The sequence below is a fragment of the Macaca nemestrina genome, chromosome 4 (assembly GCF_043159975.1).
Source record: "Macaca nemestrina isolate mMacNem1 chromosome 4, mMacNem.hap1, whole genome shotgun sequence".
In the NCBI taxonomy this organism is placed as follows: domain Eukaryota; kingdom Metazoa; phylum Chordata; class Mammalia; order Primates; family Cercopithecidae; genus Macaca; species Macaca nemestrina.
In genome coordinates, this window is record NC_092128.1 from 14,975,521 (window position 1) to 14,993,486 (window position 17,966).

Below are 17,966 nucleotides of genomic sequence, written 5' to 3' on the forward strand. Positions count from 1 at the left end.
GAGGTGGGCGGATAACGAGGTCAGGAGATCGAGACCATCCTGGTAACATGGTGAAACCCCATCTCTACTAAAAATACAAAAAATTAGCCAGGCGTGGTGGCGGGCACCTGTAGTCCCGACTACTTGGGAGACTGAGGCAGGAGAATGGCATGAACCCGGGAGGCAGAGCTTGCAGTGAGCTGAGATTGCACCACTGCACTCCAGCCTGGGGACAGAGCGAGACTCTGTCTAAAAAAAAAAAAAAAAAAAAAAAATTATTATAGTTTATTTTTAAAAACCTGAAAAAAAGAACATGACAAAAAAAAAAAAACCCTAGCAAGATGGTAGATTTTAGCCCTAATAAATCAATAATTACATTAAATACAAGTGATCTAAGAGGACTAAAAGACAGAGATTGTCATATAAAAACCAGCAGACCTAACCATATTTCATCTATAGACTAAACTATATCTACAATAAAACAGTAAACCTAACTACAATAAAATAGTAAACCAAACTATATTTTATCTGAAAGAGTGAAAGGACTGAAAAATATGTATCATGAGAATTCTAATTGAAAGAAAGCTGAAGTAGCTATATTCACATCAGACAAAATAAACTTAAGAACAAAAAAAAATTAACAGCAACAAATAAGAACATTGCATAACAAAAAGGGTCAATTTATCAAAAACTCATAACGATCCTACTTGTATATGTACCTAAAACCAGGGTTTCAAAATTGATGAAGCAAAAACTGATAGAACCAAAAATGGAAATAGATAAATTCACATTTTTGCTTAAAAGTTTCAACATCATTATCTCAATAATTTCTAGAACAAGTCTGGAGAACATCTGTAAGAATAGAGAAGACTTGAACACTGTGAAACAATCTGATTTATTAGGCTGGTGCAAAATCAATTGTAGTTTTGTCACAAAAGTAATGGCAAAAACCGCAAATACTTCTGCACCAACTAGTAATTGGCATTTTTGGAACATTCCACACAACAATAGTAGAACAAACATTCTTTTCAAGTACACTAAAAATTTTCACCAAAATAAGCTACATTCTAAGCCACAAAAAGTTGAAATAATACAAACTCTGTTCCCTAACAAAAATGAAATTATAGTAGAAATCAACAACAGAAAGATGTGTAAAATCTACAAATATTAGAAAAATAAGCAACCCATTTCTAAATAATACGTGAATCACAGAAGAATTTACAAGAGAAATTTGAATATATTTCAATTACATGATTTTTTAAAATCTAAGTTTGCAAGATGCAACTAAACAGTGTTAGAAATTGAGCATCAAGTTCTTAAATGAGAATACAAGGAAAGTCCCAAATCAGTAATTTAAACTTCCAGGTAAAGAAATAAAACAAACCTAAATATATATACCTACTATGTAGTCACAAAAATTAAAAATTTAAAGTTTAAAAAAAGAACAAATTGAACCCAAAGAAGCGAAAATAAAGGCAAAATAAAGATACAGGCAGAAAAATATTGATAAAAGGAAAACAATAAAGAAAAATCAGTGAAACCAAAATCTGACTCTTTGAAGAGATGGAACTGATAAACCTTTAGCCAGACCGACCAAGCCAGAGAGAGAGAGAGAGACATAAAAAGAGAGTGTGATGGAGACTGAGAAAGGCACAGAGAGAGAAGATACAAATAACCAATATCAGGAAGGAAAAGAGGACAGCCTATAAAATGGACAAATTCCTTAAAACACACAAAACAAAGCTTTCTTTAGTAGAAAGAGATAACAGGAATAACTATATATATACTACATAATTAAATTCATTGTTAAAAGGTTTTCAACAAAGAAAACATCAGTCTCAGATTATTTCACTGGTAAATTCTATCAAATATTTAAGGAAGAAATAATACCAATTTTATACAAATGCTTCCATCAATGGAAGAGGGAACATCTTTCGACTCATTACATAAGGTCAGCATTACTCTGCTACAAAAATAAGAGAAAACATTACAAAAGAAAAAAGAAAAACAATAAAGCACTCTCCCACATGAATGTAGATATAAAAATTCTTAACAAAACATTCAAATTAAAATAAAGAATATTAAAAATTATAGTACATACATACTAAGCAGGGCTTAGTCTTGGAATACAAAGCTGCCTTATTATTCAAAAATTTATATTCAAAACTTATAATGCATCTCACAACCTCATCAGTCTGAAAAAGTAAAATCACATAATCCTCTCAAATAATGCAGAAAAAAGTATTCATCACATTCAATATCCATTCATGGTTAAAAAGAAAAATCAGCAAAGCAGGAGAAAAGACCTTCTTCAAACTGGTAGATGTCATCGACAAAAACTTACAACTAAAATTTTAATCGTGAAAGATTAAATCATGTAATCATTTCATTCTGAGATAGGGTATAAGGAAATAATTTCTTTTCACATAACTCCTATTAACACTGTAATAAAGGCCCTTGCCAATTTTATAAGGCTACAGAAATAAATAAAGGATATTCAAATTGGAAAGGAAGAAATAATGTTTTGTCTCTTCATAAATGATATAATTATCTATGTAGAAATCCAATTATTCTATAAAACTAACTCATCAGTTTAGCAGGATCACTAGATATGGATCAATATTCAAAAATCACTTATACCTGTAATTACTAGCAATAAATAATTGAAAATTGGAATTTTCAAGCAGTGCTATTTACAATAGGACATAAAAACTTGATAGAATTAAGCATAAATCCAGCAAACTATGTGCTAGGTCTGTCTTCTGAAAACTATGAAACACTGGTGAAAAAAATCAGAGAAGGTCTTTAAAATGAAGACTTATTCACCACGCTCATGTTTAATATTTTTGTTGGTTTTTTTTTTTTTTTTTTTGAGAACGAGTCTCGCTCTGTCGCCCAGTCTGGAGTGCAGTGGCGCCATCTCAGCTCACTGCAAGCTCCGCCTCCCGGGTTCACGCCATTCTCCTGCCTCAACCTCCCGAGTAGCTGGGACTACAGGCCCCCGCCACCACGCCTGGCTCATTTTTTTTTTTTTTTTTTTTTTTTTTTAATTTTCAGTAGAGATGGGGTTTCACTGTGTTAGCCAGGACTGTCTTGATCTCCTGACCTGATGATCCGCCCGCCTCGGCCTCCCAAAGTGCTGGGATTACAGGCGTGAGCCACCGCGCCCAGCCATGTTTAATATTTTTAAAAATATCAATTCTCTTCCAAACTGATCTATAGATAAAATGCAAGACCAATCAACATTGCAGTAGGAAGTTCTGTATGAATTAACAAACTGATTCTAAAATTTTTATTCCAAAGCAAAGGATGTTGAATAACTTAAACAATTTTGAAAAAGAATAACAAAGTTGGGCAATTTACACAACCTGATTTCAAAATCTACTATAAATTAAATAATTAAGACAATGTTGTATAGATAAAAGAATTTACACATTAATCAAAGGAAAAGAAAGGTCCAGAAATAGATCCAAATATACATAATTAAATGATTTTGGGAGAAGGTGAAAAGAAAATTTAATAGGGAAAAGATTGACTTTTCAATAAATGGTAATGGACAATTAGACATCTATATGCCAGAAAGGGACCTGAATTCAGAGTTGGAACTATACACAAAAATTAACTCAAATTGGATCATGGACTTAAATATAATGGACTAGAGACTTAAGTGATGATTAAAATCTTTGTGGTTTGGGTTAAGCAAAGACTTCTTAGGACACAAAGAGTACAATTTATAAATGAAACAAATAGATAAATTTGACTTCTTAAAATTAAAACTGCTTTTTAAAAGAAACTGTTAAGAGAATGAAAAGACAAGCTATAGACTAGAAGATATTTGCAAAACATGCATTCCATGTAAGATGTCTGTCTATACTATGTAACAAACCCTGAGAACTCAATAATAAGAAAATAAACATCTCAATCAAAACTCTTCAGGATCTGAAAAGACCGCCCACCAAAAAGTCATTCAGATGACTGCAATACATAGGAAAATATGTTCAATATCATTAGTCCTTTTAAAAAATTCAAATTAAAACCACAATGAGATGTTACTATCAATCTATTAGAATGTCTAATTTCAAAAAATTGTATTAAATTTCATTCCTAACAAGAGTGTACAAGGGTCTTTTATCTCTACGCCCTCCCCAACATGTTGCCTGTAGTATAATTTGAAGTTGGGTAGCCTGATGCCCCCAGCTTTGTTCTTTTTGCTTAGGATTGCCTTGGCTATTCAGTCCATTTTTGGCTCCATGTGAATTTTAAAATAGTGTTTTCTAGGTTCATGAGGAATGTCATTGGTAGTTTGATAGGAATAGCATTGAATCTGTAAATTGCTTTAGGCAGCATAGCCATTTTAATGATATTGGTCCTTCCTGTCCATGAGCATGTGATGTTTTCCATTTGTTTGTGTCTTCTCTGATTTCTTTGAGCATGGTTTTGTAATTCTAATTGTAGATACCTTTCACCTCCCTGATTAGCTATATTCCTAGGTATTTTATTCTTTTTGTGGCACTTTGATTTGGCTCTCAGTTTGGCTGTTGTTGGTGTATAGGAATGCTAGTGATTGTTGTACATTGATTTTGTATCCTGCAACTTTGCTAAAGTGGTTTGTCAGCTGGAGGAGCTTTGGGACCAAGACTGTGTGGTTTCCTGGATATAGAATCAGGTTGTTTGCAGAGATAGTTTGACATCTATGCAGCCATAAAAAAGAATGAAATCATCTATGTAGCCATAAAAAAGAATGTCTTTTTCAGGAACGTGGATGGAGCTGGAGGCTATTATCCTTAGCAAACTAATGCAGGAACAGAAAACCAAATACTGCACGTTCTCACTTATAAGTGGGAGCTAAATGATAAGAACCTATGAACACAAACAAGGAAATAACAGACACTGGGGTCTACTTGAGAGGAGAGGATGGGAGGAGGAAGAGGAGCAGAAAAGATAACTATTGGGAACTGGGGCTTAATACCTGGGTGATGAAATAATATGTACAACAAACCCCCGTGAAATGTGTTTACCTATGTAACAAACTTTCACATGTATCACCAAACCTAAAATAGACGTTTTTTAAAAAAATATTTAAAAAGTTGAACTCATAGAAGTAGAGAGTATGATGATGGTTACTAGAGGTTGTGGTGGGGGTGGGATACAGAGGGAAACAAGGAGATATTGGTGAAAGGGTAAAAAGTTTTCGGACAGAAGGAATACATTTTGAGATCTATTGCACAGCATGATTACTATAATTAATAATGATGTATTGCATATTTTAAAATTGCTAAGAGCATAAATTTTAAGTGTTATCACAAAAAATAAGTGTATGAGGGGATGGATATGTTAATTACCTTGATTTAATTACTTCACAATATATGCATATATCAAAACATCATATTGTATCTCATAAATATATACAAGTATTATTTGTCAGTTAGAAATAAAATACTATAATAATAATTATCATTAGTAAATGTTGACAATGATGTGGAATAACTAATATATGATAGTATGGATGCAAATGCAAATGCCAAGTGTACAACCACATTTAAAAGTAGTGCAGCACTTTCTTGTGAACATAGACATGCTCTTGGCATATAGCCTAGCCATACGACTCCTACAGGAGATTTTATTTTACCCAATTGAAATAAACACTTATGTTTACCTAAAAATCTGTACTTGAATGTTTACAATAGTTTTGGTCCAATTATAAAATGTAGAAACAATGCAAATGTACTTCAAAATAGCAAATTGACATATTATGCATGCATATAATGGAATATTAGTTAGCAATTAAAAAGAATGATCTACTGTAACATGTAACATCATGAGTGCAACTCAATGCATTATGCAAAGATAAAAGTCAGAGTAAAAAAGCTACATGCTACATATATTATTTCATGTATATGATATTTTGCATAGGCAAGCATATAAAGACAGAAATCTAATTAGTGATCACCAGTGAGTGATGTCCAAGAAAATAAATTGAGCTCAAAGGAACACAAAGGTATGTTTGCGGAAATGAAACTCATATATCCTGATTGTGGTAGTGTTTATGTAGTTACATGCATTTTTCAAAACATAGAACTGAGAATAAAAAGGGTGAATTTCATAGTCTATAAATCATACCTTAATAAAGAATACAATATAAAAAAGTATTCCTTATTATTTATTAATAGTAGCATAGCATTTAGGCTCAAAAAAATCAAATGCAAATTACGGACTTTGCAGTGTTGGTTCAACATCAGTTTATACCATAAAGACTTGAAGCTTTTTGATTGAACATTCTCGGTACTGGTTATTTACTTTAAAAGTTGAAAATCTAAAGCCATCTAAACACATTTATAATACTTACAAAGTCCAGGTTATAAGAAACAGATAACATTGTGAGTTACTTGAAGACAAAAAGCATTTGTAATTTATAAGTAGTATAGTTCTAAATGGATATCCTAAGGATATTTCTGAAATGATTATATTAATAAAAATCTTTATGTGTTCTTCAGTAGGCTAATTGCTGAAATAAGCAATTCTAAAATAACCATCAGTTAGCACAAAAAACCTTTCTTTCTCATTTACACAAAATTTTTACGTAGGTGATACTGGTGAAGTGGTTCTTTTGGGTAACTCTCGTCCTATCAGTGACTCCGGACCCACACCTTGTCCACCAGGGACTCTTCTACTGCCTGGGCCCACCCTGTTCTAGAGTCCCAAGATTGAGATGATTTCAGAGCAAGACAATAAGCACCAGAGGCTGGCGATCAGGAGGTTTCAACCAGCCAGGTCTGGAGGTGGCATATTTTCTGTGTATTCATGCTCTAGTGGTTAGAACTTGGTCCTGTGGCCATAGCTGCCCTCAGAAATAGGCTCATATTTAGTTTAATTCTGTATCAAGGAGAAGAAAAAAATAAGTGCAATTAGCAACTAGCCAGTCCCTGCCACAGAATTAGACACTGATCAGATCAGGTCACAACTGAAGTCACGGGTTTATTTCAGACCTCTACAACAAGCCCCTTAGAAGAAAGCCCTGGATAGTAAGAAGCCTAGGATACAGGCTAATGAATACGCATTTGGAAACATTTAGCCTGATATTTAATTCTCTGCATAACCTTAGCTTTGGAAAAATTATACCCTTGCATACACCTATGATTTCTCACTATTAAGATTTGACTGATACTCATTCTGCCACTTATAAAATTCTTCCCTCCTAAATCTCCTTATATGAAATTATCTAACCAGTTCTTCTATACACATCTATGCTTTCTTGATCACTAGAGCAGAAGGGCATTCCCTTCTTAAAAGTTTTTGGCTGTATCTTTATTCATTTCACAACTCAGAAGACAAGGACCCAGAGGCAGACACTATGCATACAGCATGGCAGCCCAGCCATGCAGGCCCCAGACCAGTCCATCTCTCAGGAAAGTCTGTGGAAGCCAACCTACTTCCCTCCACAGGGAGGGATAAGGCCTGGGGAGTGTCTGTTCCATCTTGACACCACACACTTCACACTTCTTAACTCCCTGTCTGCAGGAGCCCAACCAGGGTCATCTTATGAGGACTCAGCAGAAGCACATGGTCTTAAGCCTCAACAGACCAGACCACAGAATCTGATCCAGATTGGAGATCCAGTTTCCTTCCAACTTGGTTTGCTCTTGATCCAAGAAACAAGTAGTGCAAAGAATAGGTTGAAATATAGGCAGGGGACAGGTTGTATTTCATAGAAGCTCATCATAAGTCAATAATCCTTGAAGCTCATCATAAGTCAATAATCCTTGAAGATAATTATGAATAATCTTCAATAAGCCTTGAAGAGTGAGTCATTCATGTCAGTATCTTCAACATTACACCATACTCAGCATAACTTTTCTAAATAGTGAGCTAGGTCATCAAGGCCTAATGTCTGGGTAATCAGACTTGAAATTTTTGCTATAATGATAATGATGCAATTTCCCCTTTTATCTGCACCTGTGCTTCAAAACTCAGTGATCTCCATATTTTCCATTTGGGATTTACCATGAGCTGACCCGGCTATGCTCACCCAGCCTGCTGAGCTCAGCCCTGCAGGCCTAAGATCACCGTCACACCCTTAGTTCAGATTCCTCTAGTGTCTAAATGGTATTAATGGAGCAGCCCACGAGATTGACTCCTTGCTTCCAATCTTTTATTCCTCTATCTCATTTGCCAGTGATATTTCAGAAATGTAAAATTTATCAAGCCATTCTTCTGCTTTAAAATCATTACTGACATCTGGTGGGTGCGGTGGCTCACACCTGTAATCCCAGCACTTTGGGAGGCTGATGTGGGTAGATCATGAGGTCAGGAGATCAAGACCATCCTGGGTAACACGGTGAAACCCCATCTCTACTAAAAATACAAAAAATTAGCCGGGTGTGGTGGCGGGCGCCTGTAGTCCCAGCTACTTGGAAGGCTGAGGCAGGAGAATGGTGTGAACCCAGGGGGTGGAGCTTGCAGTGAGCGGAGATCACACCACTGTAATCTAGCCTGGGTGACAGAGTGAAACTCTGTCAAAAACAAAAAAACAAAAAAATCATTACTGACTTCCCATTGCTATTAAGATATAGTTGAAAGATAATGTGGCATTCAGTGCCCACCATGAATCAATGCATACCCACTTCATCCTCACTACTTCCTCACTCTTCTCTGCCCTACAAGCACAGCTTCCAGGTATTTCTGGATACTCAACTCTCACCCTCTGCACTTTGGCTCAGGTTTTTCCTTTGCTCTAATTCCTTGTCATCTGGATAACTTGCTCTCACTTTCCTGGTCTCAATCTAGATCTTTTCTGTTGTTTTGTTTTAACAGGAAGATTTCTGTGACACCCCTGATGGGCTTACCCTATCTGTAATATTTACAACATTACTTTATAATTGCTTCATTGTCCATCACCCCTGCTATGCAACCCAGAATTGTATCATATTCACCACAGAATCTCCAGAACTATTCATTGTCACTGACACGTACTAGACACTCTATTGATAATGCTTAAGTTAACAGCAATAGAAGTTTTAGTTTGCTGCCATTGACATCTTTGGGGATGCTTGCCTACCTTGCAAAATTTAAGACAGAATAGTAATTAAGGTAAAACTGATATTTCAAAAGGGCTTTGGATTATATGAACCTTCTTAAATACCTGAGGTTCTGTGACAACATGGTTACCAGTGGAAGAACAGAAAATTAACTTACTGAAAGAAGAAACAGGACTTAGATTACTTCAAGGAAGTGAGATGATCAGCTACTATCATATTTTTTCTCCTCTTTCCCCTTCTTTACCTTATATATTTGTTTCTTCTTCTTTTGTATTATTTAGAAATTTTAGCAGCAGTGAGGCCCACTCTCGAGCTCAGATAACTAGGTTTAGAAAGTTGACCAGTGCTCTGTTGTATGTGTGAGAAGGAATAAGAAATATCCTTAATATGGAAACTTGAAAGTAACATTTGCACAGGTGAGGCATCTATCCTGACTCCCCAAAATTCATGCTAAAATTGTCTTCTTTTCACTGGTATTGGCTAAAGAGTGTCATTTCTTAGATTAACTATGTCTTTGATGTTTTATAAATTATCTCATAATTTATTGCTTATTTTGTTTCTAAACATTCAAAAATAGAGTTTGTGAATTTTCCTGAGATTGGACAATTTTAATATGTTAAACAATACCTCTTATGTGTAAAATTCCTCTCAAACTGAGTACTGTGAAGTAGTGCCTGAAACTTTTATTGTCCTTGGCTAATAATAGTCTTCATTACAAACAACCATTTTTTAACCCTATCAGGGCAAAACAAGAACTTTAGTTGATATTTCTTCACTGAATTACCTCCAGCACTCAGAGAAAAACATTTTGTTCACATTTAGAAAGTCCTGCACAAAATCATTTTAATAAGCCTTGACAACAACATCCTTCTTGGAATGTTGACTCATAATTACTGTATGTGGCTACATAAACAACCAATTATTTTAAGTGAGTCTTCAAATGTGAAAATGCATTTTGTTTTAAATGCAAACACTACAACCTTTCACAAAATGTCAATAAATAAGAACCACTGTTCCAAGGTAAGATGTATGAATAGGTCTATGATTATAAATAATGTGACAAACCAAAACAGTAAGTAGTATTTTTTTCAGTTTTTATCAGAACATAAGAGTGGAGATTGAGAAATTGTGGAAGGTTCTGTTACAGCAGTAGCTAACTCCACTAATCATACTGCTGGGATATAAAATTATCCCCACATCCCACACCGCATCCAACTCAACCACTCAGCCTCCTACATAACATCCCCAGTACATGTTACATCATCTCCTTCCTGGTTGCCAGAGCAACATAGTTTATCCTTGCCATATCTGAGTTGGGTGGAGAACAATGAGGCAAAGCTTTTCCTCAAAGTGATGTTCACGAGTCAAGTTGCCAGCTTTGATGTTATCCCAGAGAATTTCTCTAATAGTTTATGCCAGGCCCCCTTCACCTCTTTATTCCTTAGACTATAAATCATAGGGTTCAGCAGAGGCATAACAATGGCATAGAAGACAGAGATCAGCTTTTCTTGAAGGACTGAGGGACCAGAGCGGGGCTAGATGTAAGTGAAAATGGTTGTGCCATAGCACAGGGAAACCACTGTAAGATGAGAGGCACACGTGTGAAAGGCTTTCTTTCTTCCTTCTCTGGACTGGATCTTTAGGATGGTGGAGATGATCTGGATGTAGGACAAAAGAACCAGGGAGAAGGGTGTCATCAGAAGAACAATGCTAGACACCATGATGGTGGCCTCATTGGAGGAGGTGTCCACACAAGCCAGTCTGACCACAGCTAGGAGTTCACAGGATAGATGATCAATAAACTTGTTAGTGCACATGGGCAGCTGAAAGGTGATAGCAGTCTGCACAAGAGAGTTGATGAAGCCACTGACCCAGGATGTGATGGCCAACCTAGCACACAGTGCTCCATGCATGATGGCCGAGTATCGCAGGGGGTCACACACAGCCACATAGCGGTCATAGGCCATCACAGCCAGGAGAACAAACTCAATCCCACCCAAAGCCAGGGAGAAAAATAACTGGGCTGCACAGCTCGGGAATGGGATGGATTTATGTTCTGCAAGAAAATGTGCCAGCAGCTGAGGGACTATACTTGTGGCATAGGAGACATCGACAAGCGAGAGGTTGGTGAGAAAGAAATACATGGGAGTGTGGAGTCGGCTGTCCAGTCTGATCAGAAGGACAATGAGACAGTTCCCCAGCACTGTCATGAGGTATGTGACCAAGAACAGGGAAAACAGGGAGACCTGAGTGCACCAGTCACTGGATAAGCCAAGAAGAATAAATTCTCTCACCCACGTCTGGTTATCTATTTCCATTTAAAAATGTGAGGAATATTAATCTGCAGAAAGAGTCAGAAAAAAACAGAAGCTGTTGAATCAAAGAATCACAAGAATAACTTCTTAGGAATGCATACTGTATACGACATTCCAGCCTTGGCCAAATATTTTAGATAATTCACGAGACCAAGATAACAGGCTTGTTTCCAACACACAATGTATTTACTTTGCATTAGAGAGACAGTAGGGCTTTCATAAGGACATGGTGTGGACTCACATAAGCCAGTTAAAGCCTGTACATAATGCAGTGCAATTTTTGCAAGCTTTACCTCTTTACTCACTTACCTCAGTATCCAGGGCAGGGAGTTTGTTTTCTGGTAATGTCAGCAAAAACGAAGAATAGAAAGTCCCAGACTCTACCCTTCTCTACAGAACATTCAGCTAGCAACTATCCCCAGACCAGAGTATCTTTTTTAAAACTCCATTACTTGGACACTAACGTGAGACAACCACAAGGTACATGGAATGAAAATGGAATTAGAAGGCTAAGAAGCATAGTTTCACTTCAACCCTGCCACCTTGCCCCCTGCCAAAGTTAACACAACACCAGACAAAGAGGGTTTTCCTGGGCCCATGGTTTTTAGTAGAGGAAAAGAAAACTAGAGGCAGTCATTCAGCATCTCTAGTATTCCCAGATGCTTCTCAGAAATCCCACTCTGGGCTTACCTCATGGAGAACACTGGAGGTAACAGCATAGCTAGACTACCTGGTGTCAAGTAGAAACAAAGAAAGGAGGCAGAGGTCGTAGTGACTAGCACACAGATCATGGCGTTACCTTTGTATTCTTGCTAGCTGTGGTGCCCAATCAGAGACACTAGTCAACTTCATCGTTCATTTACAAAGCTAAGCTGGTCATCTTCAGAAGCATGGTAGGAAGTGCAACCTAGCTTGAGGCCTTAGATAGCTAGTCCCCATGTCCTGTCTCAGAGCCCACACCAGTGACCTCTGCCAAGACAAGGAGATACACACCTCCACTCATTTCAGAAAGACACATGAGGTAGACCTGCTTGACCCAGGAAGTCAATCCACGGCTCTACTCAGCTAAAAAGCCCCATCAAGGACATCTATATGCCTTTCAGAGAAGCATGAGGGCTAGACCTGCTTGACCTGGGAAGTCAAACTCAATTCAGCCAAAAGTCCATCTTACAGGGAAGAAACCCCACAGGGAAGCTCCACCTTAACAAGCAAGCAACCCTCCACTGTGCTTTTCTAAGGAGTGTAGCCTCTGACCCCCATCATTCTAAGCAGCAACTTCTCCTAACTTTGGAGTTCAGCCTATAGCCCTGCCCAGCTGCAAATCCCTGAGGGGGTGGCCTGTCCTTCCACACCTGTGGGCATTTCTCGTTAGGTGGAACGAGAGACTTGAGAAAAGAAATGAGGTACAGAGACAAAGTATAGAGAAAGAAAAAGTGGTCCCAGGGGACGGCGCTCAGCATACAGAGGACCCACGCCGGCACCGGTCTCTGAGTTCCCTTAGTATTTATTGATAATTATCTTTACCATCTTAAAGAAAAGGAAGTGGCAGGATAATAGGATCATTGTAGGGAGAAAGTCAGCAGTGAGACATATGAATGAAGATCTCTGTGACATGAATAAGTTTAAGGAAAAGTGCTGTGCCTTGATATGCATATGTAAACATCTCCATAAACCTTTTTAGTGCATAAAGAGCAGCATTGCGCTGGCAAGTCCCGCCTTTCGCCCTAAGGCGGTTTTCTCCTTTCTCAGTAAACAGGACATAAAATCGGGTTTTATACTGAGATGTTCCATTGCCCAGGGGCGGGCGGGAGACAGATGCTTTTCTTTATCTCAACTGCCAACAACCGCCAAGAGGCCTTCTTTCCTCTTGTACTAGTCCTCCTCAGCACAGACGATTCACGGGTGTCAGGCTGGGGGACGATCAGGTCTTTCCCTTCCCACGAGGCCACATTTCAGACCATCACATGGGGAGAAACCTTGGACAATACCTAGCTTTCCTAGGCAGAGGTCCCTGTGACCTTTGGCAGTGTGCGTATCCTGGGTACTTTAGATTAAGAGAACAGTGATGACTTTTAACCAGCAAGCTGCCTTCAGGCACTTGTTTAACAAAGCACACTCTGCTCAGCCCAAAATCCTTTAAACCTTGAGTCACCATAGCACATGTCTCTTGCAAGGACAAGGTTGTGGGCAGGGTCACAGATTAACAGCATCTCAAATACAGAACAAAATGGAGTCTCTTATGTCTACTTCTTTCTATATAGACACAGTAACAGGCTGATCTTTCTTTCTTTTCCCCACAATCCCAGAAAGCACAATTTTCCAGCCAGGGAATAAATTCTGTGACTAGTCTGACCAGAAGATATTTAAGCACCCAGTCAGTAGCTCTGTGTGATAACAGAGCCCAGTCAGTGGTCTTGCCAGACAGCAGGACCAGTCAATAGCCCCAGCCAATATCAGAGCAAAGGCAGCATCCCAGGCAGGTAGAAAATGCACAGTTAGCTTTGCCTGCCCAGGGTCATTACCAGCTGGTCCTTGAAGAATTACAGGCTACACTAAATAGTATAGGTCTAGCCCTGCCAAAGAACACCTGTAAAGGCCAGAAGGAGGGGGTACCTCTTCAAATGAAAAGATAACAATGCAAGACACAAGGATTACAAAGCACTGGGGAGTTATGACACCTCCAACAGAAACTAATAAAGTGCTAATAATGGACCCTAAAGAAATGGAGATCTATGGAGTGACAAAGAATTCAGAATAATCATTTTAAGTTAAAAAAAGTACAAATAGAAATTAAATAAAATTTGGAAAAACTACACAAACAAGATGAGAAGTTTTACACATAAGTAGAAACAACAAAAGAGAACCAAATAGAAATCCTAGAGATGAAGAATAAAAAGACTGGACTGAAAAATTCAATTAAAAGTTTCAATGGCAGACTCAAGCAGAAGAAATATCAGTGAGCTGAAAGAGAACATTTGAAATTATCCAGTCAGAGGTGCAAACAGACAAAAGAATGAAAAAGAATGAAGAAAGCCTATAGGAATTACGGGAGACCAATCCTTTATATAATAGGAGTTGCAGAAGAGAAGTAGGAGAAAAAGGGGCAAAAACCATATTTAAAGAAATAATGGCTGAAAAATTCCCTAATCTGGAGACAGAAACCAACATCCAGGTACAAGAAGTTCAGAGATCTCCAACCAAATTCAACCCAAAAAGGAGTTCTGGAAAACACGTAATAATCAAACTATCAAAATTCAAAGACAAAAACAAACAAAAAAAAAACGATTCTAAGAGGAGCAAGAGATAAGAAACACATCACATATAAATGAGTTTCAATACAACTCTTAGCAGATTTCTCAGCAGAAATCCTGCCGGCCAGGAAAGGTTGGGATGATATAGTCAAAGTGCTGAAAGCAAAAAACTTGCCAATCAAAAATACTTTACCCAGAAAAATCTGCATTTCAGAAATGAAAAAGAAATAAAAACTTTCACAGACAAACAAAGGCTAAGGGAGCTCATCACCACTAGGCCTGCCTTATAGGAATTATTAAAGGAAGTTATTTAATCTGAAACAAAATGTGGCTAATTAATAACATATAACTTACAAAAATAGAAAATTCAGTAATATAAGTAAAACAGAGCCATACTCAGAATACTCTAGGACTGTAATGATGGTATATAAAGCAATTATATCCCTAGTACAAGTATTAAAAGGCAAAATTACTAATAACAACTACAGCTAAAATAAATTATCAAAATATACACATTAAAAGTAATGGTAAATTCTGGGCCAGGCGCAGTGCCTCACACCTGTAATCCCAACACTTTGGGAGGCCGAGGCAGGCAGATCATTTGAGGTCAGGAGTTTGAGACCAGCCTGGCCAACATGGGGAAACCCTGTCTCGACTAAAAATACAAAAATTAGCTGGGCGTGGTGGCAGGCGCCTGTAAATCCAGCTACTTGGAAGGCTGGCACAGGGGGAGAATTGCTTGAACCTGGGAGGCAGAAGTTGCAGTGAACTGAGATCATACCATTGTACTCCAGCCTGGATGACAAGAGAGAAACATGGTATCAAAAAAAAAAAAAAAAAGTAATGGTAAATTTCAGTATCAAAAACATAAAATGTGGCTGGGGGACTAAAAGTGTAAAGTTATTGGATGCAATCAAAGTTAAGCTGTTATCAGCTTGAAATAGTCTGTTTTAACTATAAGATATTTTATGTAAGCCTCTTGGTAACCACAAAGCAAAAATATTTAGTCAAAGCACAAAACAAAAATAGAATTAATTCAAAACATACCACTAAAACCACAAAGGAAGACAGCAAGAGAGTGAGGAAGAAAAAAAAAAAAAAACAGAAAACAATTAACAAATGGTTGTAGTAAGTCATACCTATCAATAATTACTTCAAATGAAACTGGATTAAATGGACTAAATTCTCCAATAAAAAAGACATAGAATAGCTGAACGGATTAAAAAAAAAAAAGAAGAAGACTCAACTATATGCTGCCTACAAGAGACTCTGCTTACTTTTAAGGATACACATGTACTGAAAGGGAAGAGATGAGAAAAGATAATCCACACAAACAGAAAACAAAATACAGCAAGGATAGCTATACATATATCAGAGAAATAGATTTTAAGTCAAAATTATAAAAACAAAGAAGACTAGTTATGGTGGCTCACGCCTGTAATTCCAGCACTTTGGGAGGCTGAGGCAACTGGATCACCTGAGGTCAGGAGTTCGAGACCAGCCTGGGCAACATGGTGAAACCCCATCTCCACTAAAAATACAAAAATTAGCTGAGTCCAGTGGCATGTGCCTGTAATCCCAGCTACTCGGGAGGCTGAGGCAGGAGAATCATTTGAGCCTGGGAGGCAGAGATTGCAGTGAGCCCAGACTGCATCACTGCACTCCAGCCTGGGTGACAGAGCGAGACTCCATCTCAAAAAAAACAAAAACAAAAAACAAACAAAAAAAACAGACAAAGAAAAATATTATATAATGATAAAAGGATCAATTCATCAAGAGGATATAAATATTGTAAATATATATGCACCCAACATTGGAGCACCTAAATAAATAAAAGAACTATTAAAGGATCTGAAGTGAGAGATAGATGGCAACACAATAACAGTAGGGGACTTCAATATGCTATGTTCAACAATGGATGAATCATTTAGACAGAAAATTAATGAGGAAACATTAGACACGAAAAACACATTAGACCAAATAGACCTAACAAACATATACAGAGCATTCCATCCAACAGCAGCAGAATACACCTTCTTTTCAAATGCACACTGAACATCCTTCCATATAGTACCTAGGCGAGGAAGGATGGTAGGTAAAATGATAAACAATGAAGACAAACATGGTTCAAATCTCAAGGACTACCCTGCATATACCTACTACATCAAACATGATGAAATGTATAAATAAATTACCAGAAAAGATTCAGAAGAGACAGATGCATAGTAACAATGGAAAGACAGGGTATTAGAGAATCTGGATGTGAATCTTGTTTTTTATGACTTACCAGGTGTGTGATTTGGATTATAAACTTAATTTTTTATGTTCAAAATGGGATAATATTACATAACTCACTGGAATATATAAGCTCAAATATACGTAACTCATGGAGAAACCTCTTCATAAACTGAGCCTCAGAGTCAAACAAGCCACATCCCTTTCTGCTTCTTGAGACTTGGAACAAGCTACTTAGCCTTGATGTGCTTCATATTTCTTTATCTGTAAAATATAGATAAATATTGGTTAATCGAAAGGTATGTTGGTGAAAGGTATGTTAGGTAGTAGTACTCTGGTAGTACAGATATTGGTGGTAATATGACCTCTACCCTGGGGGAGACAAAGTAACAAACAAGCTTTCCCCTTATATCCCCTCAAGTTCAGACTTTTTGAAAAAGGAAGAAAAACTGTTAATATATTTAAAGTCTTGGAGGTAACTTATACTATTTGAAGTTCCTGGGAACTTTGGGTCTTACTGAGGATTTAGGCTCTTTCAATCTCTGGTAAAAGAGGAAGGGGAGTGGTAAATATATCTTGTTGTTTTTGTTTTTCTATTGTTCTGTTTATTCCTACTCACTCTTTTTATTTTTCTAAGAAAGCCTTTACATAGGGTCTCAGAAAAAAGATGGTAGGAAAATGGCTGCTTAAGCTTTCTAGCATAAAAGGAAAAACGTGTCTGGTAAGCTTTGTTGACTATATAGCAGATCTGCCTCCAAAGTAGATATTTCATTTCAATTAATTTGGCAAACAACTATGAAGTGCCATTTTTACTAGATGCTGAGATTTCAAGGTGAGTATTACATTTCCCTGTCCTCAAAGAGCTGACCTGGCAAGTGGAGTAAAAGACACTGAACAAATTGTTATCACAAAATTTGTTCCTCTGCTGCACTATGACAGCTGCCTGGAGAACATGCAAGCCCATGACTCATATGCTCTTCTCACCCACTCTGCATATCTCTCTACTACAGCCTTTGTCTCACTATGACTGAATGACAGCATCACATCCTAGAAAAAGCAAGAGCCTCACAGCCAAATAATCCACATCCCTTTCTGCTTCTTGAGACCTGGAACAAACTACTTAGCATTTATGCACTTCATATTTCTTTATC

The 17,966-nt window shown here is 37.4% G+C and overlaps 2 protein-coding genes across 4 annotated transcripts in view; both read right to left on the reverse strand.

Annotated features, from left to right (window-relative positions):
- Positions 1–17,966, reverse strand: part of LOC105471165 (olfactory receptor 2F1-like) — an 81,956-nt gene that overhangs the window by 41,161 nt on the left and 22,829 nt on the right. The gene's annotated exons all lie outside the window — the stretch shown is intronic.
- Positions 10,060–11,332, reverse strand: LOC105471167 (olfactory receptor 2F2). Its single transcript, XM_011723513.2, is given in 1 exon segment — positions 10,060–11,332. A coding segment is annotated over 1 exon segment (954 nt). The 3' UTR covers positions 10,060–10,378.